The sequence below is a fragment of the Loxodonta africana genome, chromosome 24 (assembly GCF_030014295.1).
Source record: "Loxodonta africana isolate mLoxAfr1 chromosome 24, mLoxAfr1.hap2, whole genome shotgun sequence".
In the NCBI taxonomy this organism is placed as follows: domain Eukaryota; kingdom Metazoa; phylum Chordata; class Mammalia; order Proboscidea; family Elephantidae; genus Loxodonta; species Loxodonta africana.
The window spans coordinates 46,977,669-46,992,954 of NC_087365.1; the positions used below are offsets into that span (position 1 = coordinate 46,977,669).

Sequence of the window (15,286 nt, forward strand, 5' to 3'; positions counted from 1 at the left end):
CTCCATTAAAAATGGAACTAAGAGGGCCACAGGTTTCTAGAAAAATGGGAGAGTGCCGGATTTCACAGCTCCTGCCTGATGGGTCGGCAGGCCCTACAGGAAGCAGACCCAGGGATTTGGGGGAAGACAATGGAAGTGAATTTTGAACCGGTGACCTGAAAACACAGGAAACGCTGCTGCTTTGGCCCACGGTCCTCTGTTACACCCTACCTGGGCCTGGCCACCTCTACGGGGGCTTCCTCCAGCCCAGGGTTCCCAAGCTGTGTTTTGTCCTATCCCTTGGGTTGAGGAGAGGTGGGACCTTACGGGTTAACCATCTGTACCCCCCAGGGACTTTTACAACCCTTAGCTTATTCTATTCCAACTGCAAACCAAAATCAAACCTGTTGCCATTGAGTCTATTCCGACATATAGTGACATTATAGGACAGAGTAGAACTGCCTCATAGGGTTTCCAAAGAGCGGCTGGTGGATTTGAACTGCTGACCTCTTGGTTAGCGGCCGTAGGCTCTAAACCACTGAGCCACCAGGACTTCATTCCAACTGAAAGGATCAGTTAAAAAATCTGCAAAGGTGACACCCTAGTGTGGCACAGAGACACGTTATATGTGAGACCCACAGAGAGCAGGTGTTTTCAGTCAGGGAAGAGGCCACTATTCTGAATACAGGCGGGAACACGGCCTCCAACTGCACAGGCAGCGGGTGGAGGGCAGTCTTCAGGCTGTGGCATCCGTCCTCCAGGCTGGAATTCACTTGGCAGCCCTTGTCTGCAGGCCCTCAAGTGTCCCTGGAATGCCTGCAATGTTGCTGGATCAGCTGAGCGCTGTCTGCCCAGGGCAACACCTGTTTAACTGCACAGCCCGGCTGAGCTCCATCACACCCATCTGCCCCAATTGCTCCGTCCCCAGCAGGAGGGTGAGAGAGGCCTGGGCGGGGGGGGGGGGGGGGGGGAACAGCAGCCATGGGAGGCCACATCTGGGCAGAGGGAATCCGCTGTTTTCCATGCAGTGACATCTGATTCCCCGTCTGGTGCTAGAATGTGTTCACACTTGTCGGTAAACAACTATGGCTGTGCCTGCAACTCCGTCCAGAACAATACCCGGTGTTATAGATTGAATTGTGTCTTTCAAAAATATGTGTCATAAATCCTAACCCCGACACCCGTGGTTATAATCCCATTTGGAGATGGTTTGTCTTTGTTATGTTAATGGACAGGATTAGTGTAGTGTGTGTTCTGAGTCAATTTCTTTTGAGATATAAAAGGAGCAGATTAAGCAAGCAAGCAAAGATGGGATGGGGGGCAGGGGGTGGGGGTGGGGTGGGGAAAGAGATGCCAAACCACTGGAAGATTGCCCCGGAGCAGAAGCTCAAAAGAACCAAAGACCTTCCTCCAGCCAGCAGCGAGAGAAAGCCTTCCCTAGAGCCAGCACCTTGAATTCGGACTTGGAGCCTCCTAACCTGTGAGAAAATAAATTTGTTTGTTAAAGCCAGCCACTTGTAGTATTTCTTAGATAACTAAGACACTTGGGATTTCCTGGACCCTCTTCTCAGACGAGGTTCCTCACGATGGTGGCAAAGTGGGATGGTTCCTGACTGCTGAGGATTAAAAATAAAGCCAAACATTGTTGATGATTTTAGCTATAAGAAACTGAGGCTCAAAATAGGTTCCTAAACCCAGAATCAATCAAGCAGGTGTTGAAGAGGCAGCGTTGGAATTTCCTGAAGGAACATTTGACTGTCGGAGAGATCATGCAGCTCATTTTTCCTTCTCTGCCTTCTGCTGGGAGAAGATTCTGGGAGGAAATTCTGCTTCGGTCTTTCTCAAAGCAGCAGGGATGGCAGAGAAGACCCCGGGCAAGGGAGAGTCATGGGTATGATCAATGGAACTCAGTAATCCTTGGTTATTTCCTCTTTGGGAAACTCCACCCAGAAACTGTTCCTTCACTTGTAATTCTAAAATACGCTGCCCTTGGCAGAGAGTATTTATAAAACAAGGCAAGGCCTATGGCTTTTTTTTTTTTTTTTTTTTAACTTTCAGTTGACATCAGCTGGCCTGGGGTACCACATCTGCAAAGTAGCTTCAGGTCCCACCTAAGCCTGGACACCCATTCTTCTGGCTCTAGTCTTCCCATCTCCATAAATGGTGCCACCATCTGCCCAGCTGCTCAGCCAAACACCTCAGAGTCATCCTTGTTCCTCTTCTCCTCACCTCCTACTTGCAATCCTTCAACAAGCCTGTCGGCTCAGCCTTCCAAACAGAACCCTAATCCATCCACTTCTCTCCCTCCTGTCTTGGTCCAAGCTGCCATCATCTCCCACCTTGACAATGGCAAAGGCCAAGTGGTCTCCCTGCTTCCACTCTTGTCCCTGTGCCACTCCTTCTCCAATGCAGTCAGGGAGAGCCTTATGGAAACATGAATCATGTGCACTTGACCTGCTCAGAGCATTTCAGTGACTTTACATTGGCCTTGGAATAAAATCCAAACTCTCTCGCACAGCCTAACAGGGCCCATGTGATCTGCCCCCATCTCCTCCCTGACCACATCCCCCTCATTCTCCCATCACTGCCCGGCTGTTGCTGCCCTCCTCAGGGTTCCCGGCCAGCCTGTCCCTGCCACAGGGCTTTTGCATTTGCTGTCTTTCTGCCTGGAAGGCTTCTTCCCCAGGTTTCCATATGACCATGTCCTTCTCATTATGCAGGTCTCATCAGTGTCTATCCATAAAGCTACACCAGAGGTGCTGCCCCTCACTGGGAATCCTGTGTCTGACCCCTGGTGTGGCTGAGACCCCAGGCTGCCCACTAATAGCTACTCCCTCTTCTTCCTTCTCAACAGACCCTGATCTTATTCTTCAATGCTCCTAGCTAGGAGACTACATTTCCCACGCTCTCTTGTAGAGACACATGCCAGCAGTCCTCCTCTGACCTTCCAGACCCACTCTGTTCAGCTCTCTGCCCCAGAGCTGACCTGGGTGGGCTGTACCAACAAGCCCCCTTGCCCTCTGGCTTTGGGTTGAGTTTGGCCAATGGGGGAAATTGGTGTCATCTCCCTCTCAGTGGTATGAGGTGTGTCCCTCAACAGAGTGACAGCTCCTGCAGGTGGCCCTCTCTGTCTTCAAGTTCCAGTAACCACTTGCTTGCCTCATTTCCTTGGGCCTTGGGGTGGGACTGGCCCCACTGGTATTAGCCTTGAGGTACTATCCCACTTTCCTGTACACTTGTTCATACCTTAACAAAAAATAGTTAAACCCTCCTTGAGTATTCCCAACTTGAGTGTGTCTCATATTTCTTGCTGAGATCATGTGGTTAAGTAAGTAAGTTCTGTCTGTGTTTTATGAGACTTCTTGGATGAGGTCCTAAGAGTGAGCTGACTTAACTTGAAGGTTCATCCTTTTTGCTCTTCCCCTTTCTTCTTTCTGCTGCCTGGACTGTATTTGCAATAGCTGGAGCTCCAGCAGCCATCTTGAACCATGTGGTAACCTTGATAATGGAAGCCTCATGCTAAGCATGGTAGAATAGCAAGGCAGAACAGCAAGGCAGAGAAGAAGCTTGGCTTCCCGATAACCTTGGAGCCACCATACCAGCTTTGGATTGCCAACCTCTAGACATTTTTATATGAGCGAGAAACAAAATTCTATCTTGTTTAAACCACTGTTATTTTATGTTTTCTTTTACATGCAGCCAAATCTAATCCTGATACACTTAGCTTCCAGAATTCAAGTGATCTTAATTGGAAAAAATAAAAATGTGTTGCTGAATTGAAAAAAAAAAATCTTGCAGGAATGTGCTTGGCAAGTCAAACACTAGGGTGGGTCCAAGTGAACCTCTCTTCTCGCTGAGATAACCTGTATCCACATGTTTTTCTGGCCCTGGTGAGCAGGGGCTGGAACGTTAGGAGGTGGAATCTCAGGCTGAGCTGGAAGCACCCACCGATTTGGTGTCCGGAATCTGGGCGTGCTGTCCTGGGCTTCTAGCCATTTGGTCCCTGCAGAGTAACTGAGCCTGCAATTTAGAACCGATGCCCTGGCTATCATTCTGCAACATAGGGTGTGGTTCATCGCTCACAGATGGGAAGTGGAAAACGTGCCTGGCTAGAAGCCCTCCCAGGCCTGCCTCTTCTCCAACGCTGGCCTCAGAGCTCGGAGCCTGAGTCTTCTGGATCACAGGCCCCCTCCCCGTGAGAATCTGGGGATTCTCAGGTCCAGTAAAGCACAAACACACCTGTTACACACAGTTCCTCCTGCCCCCACTTCAACCCCATCCAGGCCTGGGCCTCTCCCCATCCTGCCTTGGTGTCTGCTGCCACTGGACAGCTCCACTGGACTTCTGCACTTGTTTCCTAGGGCTGCTGTCAAGGTGCCACAGGCTGGGTGGCTTAGGAGCAGGGGCGGGTTAACCAGTAAGCCTGGAAGGCACCTGGCTTATTGTAGGCCAGGTGTGCACGGGCTTACTTGTGCTTACTTACTAACCAGTAGTGCACAATTTCACCTGTTTTTCACCTCATCAAAAACTGTGGTCAGAAGCTGGCCAAATGGACATGAAAGAGAGAGTGGAGGGAAGGAGTGTGCTGTCTCATCAGGGGGAGAGCAACTAGGACTATATAGCAAGGTGTATGTAAATTTTTGTATGAGAGACTGACTTGATTTGTAAACTTTCACTTAAAGCACACACAAAAAAATTGTGCATTACAGATTAGAAAGTAAGCACAAGGAAGCTAGTGCGTGCCTTGCTTTTTGCGTAATCTGTCCCTGTTTAAGGGAAATTTATTGCCTTGCATTTCCAGACCCTGGGAGTCCAAAGTCAGGGCGTCGGCCGTGTTGACCTCTTTGGAGGGCTCTGAGGGAAAATCTGCTCCATGCCTCTCCTAGCTTCTGCTGATGGCTGGCGATCCCTGGCATTTCTTGGCCTGTAGCTGCATCACTCCAAATCTCTGCCCCCATCTCCACACAGCTGTCTTCTCTCTGTGTCTGTCTCTGAGTCTCCCCTTTTGTAAGGACGCCTCTCATATTGGATTGGAATCCACTCTACTCCAGTATGACTTCTTGTTAACTATAACATCTTCAAAGACCCTATAGCCAAACAAGATCACATTCACACGTACCAGGGGTTAAAAACAAAAAAACCCATTGCCATCAAGTTGCTTTCAACTCACAGGGTCCTTATAGGAGAGAGTAAACTGCCCCCTAGGGTTTCTACAGAGCAGCTAGTGGATTCGAACCACTGACCTTTTGGTTCATAGCTGAGCTCTTAACCACTATGCTAACCAGGGGTTAGGACTTCAACATATCTTTTATAAATATCTCTCTCTATACATTTAATTGAGTTTTTGGTGAAAGCTTGCACAGAAAATTAGGTTCCCATTTAACAATTTCTACACATGCTGTCCAGTGACACTGGTTACATTCTCCACCTTGTATCAACATTCTCATTATTTTCATTCTGGTTGTTCTGTTTCCATTATTCTTGCTTCCCTGTCCCCCTGACCTTCCCATCTTTGCTTTAGGGTAAATGTTGACCATTTGGTCTCAAAGAGATGATTTTTTAAAATATATATACATAAAAGGAGCACAGTACTCACGGGTGATACTGTTTCTTTTATGAGTTGATCTGTTATTTAGTTGAAAGGTGACCTCCGGGAGTAGTTTCAGTTCAAAGTTTAAAGAGTATCTCAGGGCGATAGTCTCAGGGGTTCCCTAGTCTCTGCCAGTCCAGTGTGTCTGGTCTTTTTTTTTTTTTGTAAGTTTTGAGTTTTGTTCTATAATTTTTTCCCATTCAATCTGGGTTCATCTACTGTGGCCCTGGTCAGAAGAATTGGTAGTGGTAGCCGGGCACCATCTAGTTCTTCTGGTTATCTTTTTGGGAGACACAATTCAATCCACAACAGCTTCTCACAGGCATCTGCAACTTACCAGACCCAGAACTGAGTCCCAGAATGTTCTCACCGTTGCTTTCCCCGTCTCTGTAAACAGCAAAGCTATCTTTGCAGGTGCTCAGGTCACCAGAACATGCAATAATGGCAGAGGAAGAACCCATGGTGGAGCTGACTGGCATGTCCACTCAGGGTATGTCAGGATGCTACGCTTATACACCTGGCGGAGCATGTACCTGTGACCGGCCAGCTCGCCCTGAGTGAGTGTGATCAGCAGGGCTCACTCCACTGTGGTGGCCGATGGAGACTCTCTACTAACCTTGCCATTCTGTGCTAGGAGAGATTTACATGAAAAAATATTTTTTAAGTGTAAAAAAATGGTTGTAGCACTGGCAAAGGCTATACTATAGAGGTGTGGCCCTAACAATCAGAGGGAGAGCAGCAAACAGTGACATACAGGTAGTTAACCCTCACAAGAACCTTAGGTAGATAGATCATCACCCCCATTTTACAGATGAGTAAACTGAGGCCCTGAGCAGTTGAATAATCTTCCCAAGGTCACACAGTCAGTAGCAGAGTGGGAATCTGCATTCAGCTGTCTGGCTAGAGAGTTTTCACTCTTACATGTTCACTGGGGGTTATTTTCATTTAAAGATTTTCTGGAAGGCAAAGAATTGTTTTGAAATGTGAACATTTGGTTCATGATTCATCCAGTCTCAGGGGGTACACTTGAAATCTGGTGGTTTGAGGGGGTTCCTAAATGGCACCTCATTTCTGCCTGGCATGAACACTTGGGAAAATGAGCTGTTGAGAAGCAGTTTAGGGTCTGACTATATCCTTAACCCTCAAGCACCAGGGCCACCGCCACGTGCCTCCTACATAAGTGTGGCTCCAACATTAAACGGCTGTAACTCTCATCTGAGAAAGTTCTTTCCTTTTCAGTCCCCATCCTGCTGCTTAGGTCAAGGAGAAAGTCTCACTTAGGTACTACTTCACCTTTAACACCTCTCACAAAACTGCCCGTACCCTTTGTAACAAAGACATGTTAGGCCTCGTGGGAGGCAGCATCTTGCTAAAATTTAATAACCCTGCTCACTTTTCGTTGTACTTGGTTTTGCAGCAACCAGCTACCAAAGGCAGTGGATACTGGTTTTCCATTCATAGTCAGAATTTAAAGCTTTCTCTTAAGAGAATTTTTTTTTTTTTTTTTTAAGTTTCAAGAGTAAGCCCAGCTAAAGAAATTCTTAATAGAACAGACTGCACTGGGATGTTGCAAAGAGCCTCTTGCTCCAGGCAAGGGCAGATGTCTGACTCATCTGGGTTTTTCAGAGCCTGGGCAGGACCTGGAACCCACAAAAGGTGTGCCTGGATCAAGTTAACCAGCAATCCTTGGCAGACACCACCAGTGCCACGGCCTCCCTGACCACAGAGCATGGATGACAAGACCTCGGCTTCCACATTCTTCTCTTTCTCTTACCCTCTGGTGAGGAAGGTTTGCCAAGAGCCTAAAGGTCTCCAAGTGTCACCTAAACACAGGGATTTTCCCAAATGCTTTGAAAACTTACTGAAAATTTAGGTCACTTACTACACAATAAGTTCCCGTGGGTGTTTGACGTTTCTAACCGATAACTGAGGGAGGTGTGTTAAATGTACATATTGTTGTTGTTATCAGTTGACCTTGAGTCAATTCTGACTCATGGCCATCCCACGTGTGCAGAGTAGAACTGCCCCATAGGGTTTTCAAGGCTGTGACCTTTTGGAAAGAGATTGCCAGGCCTGTCTTCCAAGGCACTGCTGGGTGGGTTTGAGCAGCCAGTCTTTTGGCTAGTAGTTGGGAGCTTAACCATATGTGGCTCCCAGGGACTCCCGAATGCATGCAGGGAAAGGAATAACAGACCTGGTACAGCCCCTTCCTCCAACCTCACAATTAGGAGACAGGTCCTCACTGTGTTCCCCGACCAGAGCCTAATTAGGATGGGACTAGAAGGATGCCTTGGATTATCCCAGTCGAGAAGTTTCCAGCCCAGAGAACTGTCAGAATTGCCGCACGAATGAGCAGAAAATAGCAGACAATAAATTTTTTAGGACCACCCTCGGCGTGCCAGTTGTAGCAGACTGTGAGCTAATGCTTTGGGCTTTTTTGGAGCATGCATTATTGATCTGGGTCTGTCTCGTGGTTTATAAAAAGCCCACCCCTCCCCCACCTTACCATCCCTCACCTCCTGAAAGGAGCACCAAACCAAACCCATTGCCATCGAGTCGATTCCGACTCATAGCAACCCTATAGGACAGAGCGGAATGACCCCATAGGGTTTCCAAGGCTGTAATCTTCATGGAAGCAGACTGCCACATCTTTCTCCTACAGAGTGGCTCGTAGGTTTGAACCACCAGGCTTTTGGTTAGCAGCCGAGTGCTTAACCACTGTACCACCAGGGCCCTCTAAACGGAGCACCAAAACCCGTTGCCGTCGATTCCTGCTTATAGCGACCCTATAGGAGGGAGTAGAACTGCCCCATAGAGTTTCCGAGGAGCAGCGGGTGGATTTGAACTGCTGACCTTTTGGTTAGCAGCCGAGCACGTAACCCCCGCGCCACCAGGTCTCTGAACAGAGTATAAAACAAACAAACAAAAAAGACAAACCCACTGCTGTCGAGTTGATTCCGGCTCGTAGCAACCCTATAGGACAGTATAGCCTCCTTCAAAAGTCACTTCAAGTGTTGGAGGAAGCGCCATCATTTATGGGACGGGAGACTATTAGGCACTGATCTATGGAACTGCGTGCTGCTGGATGAGAATTAGCACATGCCATGGAAGGGGCTCTAAAGGCTCGGAATCTACTCTCCAGAATTTACCTTACAGAAATACTCATTCTTGTGTGCAAGGGTGTGTGTATAGACACTCCCAGCAGCATTATTTATGACAGTGAAAAATTAACACGCGCACACACACACACACACAAACAAGCTGGAAATAACGCAATATCCAGGAGGCTGGTTAACTAGAACGGTGGTTAAGAACCTGGACTCTACAAATTCTCGTAACAAGACCAGATTTAACAGTCTGACTGAGACTAGAAGGACCCTGGTGGTCATGGCCCCCAGACCTTCTGTTGGCCCAGGATGGGAACCATTCCCAAAGCCAACTCTTCAGACAGGGATTGGACTGGACAAAAGGTTGGAGAGGGATGCTGGTGAGGAGTGAGTTTTTGGATCAGGTGGACACTTGAGACTATGTTGGCATCTCCTGGCTGGAGGGGAGATGAGAGGGTAGAGGGGGTTAGAGGCTGGCAAAATGGACACAAATAGACAGAGTGGAGGGAGGGAGCAGACTGCCTCATTAGGAGGAGAGCAATTGGGCGTATGTAGCAAGGTGTATATAAGTTTTTGTGTGAGAGACTGACTTGATTGGTAAACTTTCACTTAAAGCACTATAAAAAAAAAAAAAAAAAAAAAGAACTTGGGCTCTGGGTTCCAGTCTTGTTTGATCACATTCTAGCTGTGCAACCTGGGACAAGTGACTTACCTTCTCTGTGCCTCAGTTTCTCCAACTGCAAAATGGAGAGAAAGAACTAGGTATTTTAATTTGGGCATGGTGTTCTTTGGTCTCTTCTCTCCTGTGTCCTTATCACACCCAGAGTTTTTTCCCTTATATTTGCAGGCTTTGTTGGTTGTATTCAGGAGTAGCCAATGCAAAATTACAATCAGATTCTAACATGAACCTTAGTGGAATCGTGTTTCTGCAGCAAAGTGTCTTGCTCCCACAAGCTGGGGTTTAATCAACGCCCCCCAAATCTAAGAGTTGCCCTGGATTCCCCCTTTTCCTTAACCCTACATCCAACCCATACTGCAGTTTATTTCCCAACATGTTCCAAGTGGGACCACATCTTACCTACTCTACTGCTTTCATCCTGGTCTGAGTGCCCATCGTGGCCAGATCAGTTATTACAATGACCGCCTAGTGGGTCTCCCTGCTTCTGCCCTTGCCCTTTGCAGTCTAACTGCAGCCTAACAGCCGGAGGGAGCCTGGTGGAACCTAGGTCAAGCCACGTCCCTCCTTGCACAGGGCCCCCTCACTCTATGTCCATTTCACTGAGAGCAACACTCAAAACCACGGCCCACAAGGCCCCCACGACCAGACCCCAGTCGCCTTCCCACCTCATTTCTCGCCACTCAAGCCCTGACTCCCTCCATGCCAGCTCACTGGCACATTCTGCTCCAACCCGCCAAGTGCATTTCTAGTTCAACATCTTTGCCTTTCCTGTTCTCTCCACCTGGAACAACCCCTCTCCAGTTCTCCAGCTCCTAGCACAGTGCACCACACAGAGCAGATTAATAAATATTTGCAGAATGAACGAGCGAACGAACGCCCAGGGCATCTCAAATTCCCAGTCCTAACAACAACCGAGACGGCTGGAGGGGCCACATGGGGCGAGACCCAGTCACTGCCTGCAAGTCCGCTCAGCAAAATTCTGCCTAGAAACAAAACTCCCACCACCAGGGCCCCACGGTCTGTAAACTCCTCTCGGTTATCAAATGCGGCTCATTCTAAATGCTGCTGGGGAGATAGGAATCCTATGTGTCAAACTGTCAATAAAAGCTCAGGGCTCTGATTGCTTCTTGGCTGCAAATCTTTTTGCACTGATAAGCTCCCAGAGGAAAAAAATCTATACTTGTGATCATTAATACAAATCATTACAAGGAGTGACTTGGTTTATATAAATCATCTTTTCTTGGCAGCTAAAAGCCTGATTTGTGTTTTTAATAATGGATCCCAAAATGGTGTAGACTTGCAGCTGGATGGTCACTGCAATCCTTCATTTGGTTGCAAAAGTTTACCCTGCAAACCTTTTACTTTGTTGACACCAAGAATATTCTAAACCTGGTTGTCCCGTGATAGTGGACAGAGGCTAAAGGCCCGCCCTTCACCTGGGCAAGGGCTGGCACTCCTTACCACAACTGACGAGACCATTCTCTCCATCCTCTCTCCAGCTCATATTCTGCCTCCCTTCCCTAGGCTCACTATGCTCCAGCCACACCTGTCTTCTCATTTCTGCCTCAGGGCCTTTGCACGTGCTGTTTCCGCTGCCTGGAGCACCTTTCCCCAGATCATTACAATACACTGTAGTCTTGATGAGGAGGGAAACCTAACTCAAAGGAGAAGGAAAATGCATAAGGCTGTATGCTGTCCAGTGTGGTAGCCACAAGCCACACGTGGGCAATAGAGCACTTGAAAGGCAGCCAGTCTCAACTGAGATGTTCTGTAGGTAAAATGTACATGCCGGGTTTCAAAGATCTAGGATAAAAAATGTCAAATCTCTCATTAGTGATTTTTTGTATTGATTACATGTAGAAATGGTAATATTTTTGATATACTGTATATCTACATATGATGAAATACGTAATTAAAATGAGTTTTGCGAGTTTCAGTTTACTCTTTTCATGTAGCCACTAGGTTTAAAATGATACATGCCGCTCACATATGAGGCTTACGTTATATTTACATAGGGCAGCGCTGGTATAGGGTTTCATGTGGAGAAATGGAACCCATGTGAATAGTGAATTCGGAGGGAAGAAGAGACAAGATGAGGAGAAAGGAGGTTTCCATCGAGAGAGACCCCAATGGTGAGCTGGAAACATTAAGTGGCGTTTGATTCAGGGTTGTTGAAGGTCCCTCCTCGTGCAAATGAAGAAACCAATAGCTCAGGGGGAAGGAGCCCATGGGCTTGTTTGAAGGGTAGGGGAGGAGTCGCAGGATGGTTTACACAATGAATCAGAGTTGAGGCCCGGGACTTGTGGGAAATAAACAGAGCATGCTGAGGCTGTGGGCTGGAGAAGCCCCTGGGCACAGTGACCGCTGCTAGCCCCTGTCATGCCCACCATCAATGTGAATGAACTAAACCTTGGCAAAGCCCCCTGCCCCCACCTGGTCTACGTGGAGCTCACAGCGCTGCAAGGCGAGGAGCCTCAGGATGAGGTACTTTCAAGCTCGGCCTCCTGTGGCACCATTTTGTCAACTGGGCTGGGTCACTAGCAATAGTGACAACTTCCTGCCATGTTTGCCCTCCCTGCCCCTGGATGCCCCAAGGAAGGCTGAATCCACCTGAACCAAGGATGGCTGAGCCACCCAAAGCAGTTCAGATTGGTGGAGCAGGGCGCCCCCCACCACACACACATAATGGGCTGGCTCCTTCTTTTGTTCAGTGTCAGCTCAAACATCACCACCTCTGAGAGGCCTTCCCTGATTACCACTCTGCAGTAGCCCAGCCACCACGATACGCAGCATGTCACCCTCTGCATTTTCATCAGCGCATCCGTCCCTTCTTGAAACTGTCTTAGTTACCAGCTATCACACCGATTGTCTCTCCGGCTCTAGGAGAATAGTGATTGTGTTGTCTTACTCATGACTATAGTTCCAGGTGCCCTGGAACATTGCCTGCACATAGTAGGTACTTAATAGAAATTTGTTGAACAAATCAATTGGTCTTAACATCTCTTCTTCATAAGACTTTGGGAAAATCCAGGAACAGTTCTGCATTAGGAGAAGGCTGGAGGGCCCTATCCTTGACCACCCAGCTTTGAATCCACAGGTGTGTGCAACCCCCTAGCTCTGGGTTTAATCCACTTAGCAGCGAATTCTACATGTCTACACCATTGTCTTGCATCAGCAGCTGCAGATGGGGCATCGAGACCCTGGGTAGGTGCCACCTGCACTGTAGGAAGAACACAGAGGGAATCCTAAGGTGCCCTCCTGCCGGGGATGCTTACCGAGCTCCACGTCCTGGTCGTCTGTCAGCACCAGGATGATGTTGGGGCGGATGTTCCTTCGGTCCCTCTGAAACCTGCCTTTCAGGCGGTGGTGGGACAGGAACGCGGAGCTTCCACCCAGCAGAGAGAAAGCCGCTGTGGAGAGCAAGCAAAGCAGGAGGCTGGGGGGTGCCATTTTTTCCTGATCCGTTGCTTCTTTCAGGATGCGGGGTTCTGAAGTTGTGTGTTGTGGGTTTGTTTCTTTTTCCCACTTCCCTCTTTACTCACGGATCTATAGTAGGAGGAAAAGAATCAGGTCAATATTTATACAAAGGCTGCCCTACTGCCAGTACCCGCATAATGATTTGTACAATGCCTTCTGGCACGAACAATGAGATTTGCTTTGAATAGTTGAAGCTATAGCAGAGCAAAAACCGAACTCAATGAAGGTTAGAAGAAAAGTATTCGCAATTTGCCCAGGCAACAGGCAGGTGGAAACACCTTCTGAGACCACTTCAGCAGACAGAATTTCTCCCCAGGGCCCAGCGACGCTCTAGGTGTGTTGGAGGAAGGCTGAGCGCTGTGTCAGATTATCAGCTTATCTCCAAAAAGTCTGACCCATTCAACAGACAAATCCTCCCCAGAGAAAGCAGAAGAAACTGCCCAATCTGAGGGAACAAATATTTCTGGTCCCCTCTTTTTTTTTTTTAAATTTTATTTTTGTTGCTATCGTTGAGAATATACACAGCAAAACATGTACCAATCCAACAGTTTCTGCATGTGCATTTCTGTGACATTGATGACATTCTTGGAGTTGTGCAACAATCCTCACCCTCCTTTTCTGACTTGTTCCTCCATCAACATAAACTCACTGCCCTCTGAGGTTCCCACGTAATCTTTCAAGTTGCTGTTGTCAATTTGATCCCATATAGATAGACCTTGAAAAAGCATAACGTTCAAGGCAAACATTCTTTACTAGTTAACCCAAACTATTGTTTGGTTTTAAGAAGAATTCAGGGGATATTTTTGGTTTAAGGTTTAAAGATTATCTTGGGGCAATAGTTTCAGGGATTCATCCAGCCCCCATGACTCCAGAAAGTCTGGAGTCCAAGAAAATTTGAGATTTTGTTCTGCGTTTCCCCTCTTTGGATCAGGATTCTTCTACAGAATCTTGGATCAAAATGTGCAGTAATGGTAGCCAGGCACCATCCAGTTCTTCTCGTCTCACGGCAAAGGAGGCAGCCGTTCACGGAGGTAATTAGCCACACATTCCTTATCTTCTTCGTATTCCTGATTCTCCTTCCTCCTCTGTTGCTCCAGGTGAATACAGATCTGGTCACCTCTGATCCGCTGGCACCGTGGGGGTGCAGAGGTGAGCAGGATGGGGTTCTGGCTCTTGAGCAGCTTGTGATTCAGTCAGGGGTTTGGGGGAACACAGGGGAGAGGGGCTGGAAAATAGCACCTGCTTTGGGCTAGAAGACTCGCGTGTTTCAATCCCACCCACTCTGCCACTCGCTGGCTCAGTTTCCCCATGAATGAACCAGTGAGGAGCCTCAGTTACCCCATGAATAAAGTGGGGAGCACACTGCCCGGATGAGGACTCAAGCTGCTGGGGATGGTGTGATAGCCCCTAGCCGGTGGGCCCTCTAGCTGGACAGAAGTCATTTGTGTTAATTTTAAGGTGCAGAATAGACAAAATGACAATGAGAGAATCAGAGGTTTAGAGAAAAGAACTGTGGTATCCCAGGGTGACCTCAGTCATTGCCCTGACCCCAGGTCAGAAGGGGGGTGAGGGGAGGTGGTGGGCTGATCTTGGCTGGAGCGTCCTCTGTCTCCTGCTCTCTGTGGTCATTTTTCTACTTCTTGAGGAAATGAGCCTTTAAGTTCTGTCCAGGAATAGACTTTTGGTCTCATTTATTTAAGATGAGAGAAAGAATGAGAGTGAGCCAGACGTGTTGGGAGGTAATTAAGTGCCTCAGAGTGGGGCTGAGTCACCACCCCTATGACCCTGAAGAAGTCTGTTCACCCCTGCTGTCCGTGGGGGCACCCTGGCCGCCACCCCAAAGTCCCGGGGGTTGAGAACTCCTCCAGGGCCTCCAGTGCGACCTGCATCATCTCTTCTACAGAATCTTTGAATTCAAAGAGCTGCCTAAAGGATCTCCCCACTTCCCCTGCCTCTACCCTCCTTTCTCCCCAGGGAAGTCAGAGAGGTCTTCCTAAAATGCAAATCGATCAAATTCCACACCAGGACTGGAACAGGGGTGAGACCAGGGAGGTGCTTAGAGCACAAAATTGAAGGTGCTGTCACTCTCAGGGTTGTTGCTCACTTGTTCAAAACCCTGCCCTGCTTCTCATTGCTCCAAGAACAAAATACAAACTCCCCACCAGGCTCTAGGGGGTCTGGCCCCTGCTCACCTCCTGACCTCATTTCCCCCGCTCCTTCCTCCTCTCAATTGCTCTCCAGCCCCACTGCCTTCTTTATGGTGCTTGGACAAGTTAAGTTTGTTCCTGCCCCAGGACCTTTGCACTTTCCTTAGACCTGGAAGAGTCTTCTCCCTGATTCTGTATGATCTGCTCAGTCTTCTCTGCCAAATCTTGGTCTAAATGTCACCTCCTCAGAGAAGCCTGCCCTGACCACCCCAAGGTGGTGTCCCTACCCCAGGCACACTCTCTATTT

The 15,286-nt window shown here is 48.3% G+C and overlaps 1 protein-coding gene across 4 annotated transcripts in view; it reads right to left on the reverse strand.

The window, feature by feature from the left end:
• SULF2 (sulfatase 2) overlaps nucleotides 1-15,286 on the reverse strand; it is a 144,598-nt gene that overhangs the window by 92,482 nt on the left and 36,830 nt on the right. For all 4 annotated transcript variants that reach the window (XM_064276176.1, XM_064276175.1, XM_064276177.1 and 1 more), the window contains exon 2: nucleotides 12,631-12,901. In XM_064276176.1, the coding sequence (XP_064132246.1) occupies nucleotides 12,631-12,805 (175 nt within the window). In that variant the 5' untranslated portion in view covers nucleotides 12,806-12,901. The remainder of the gene's footprint in view (nucleotides 1-12,630; nucleotides 12,902-15,286) is intronic.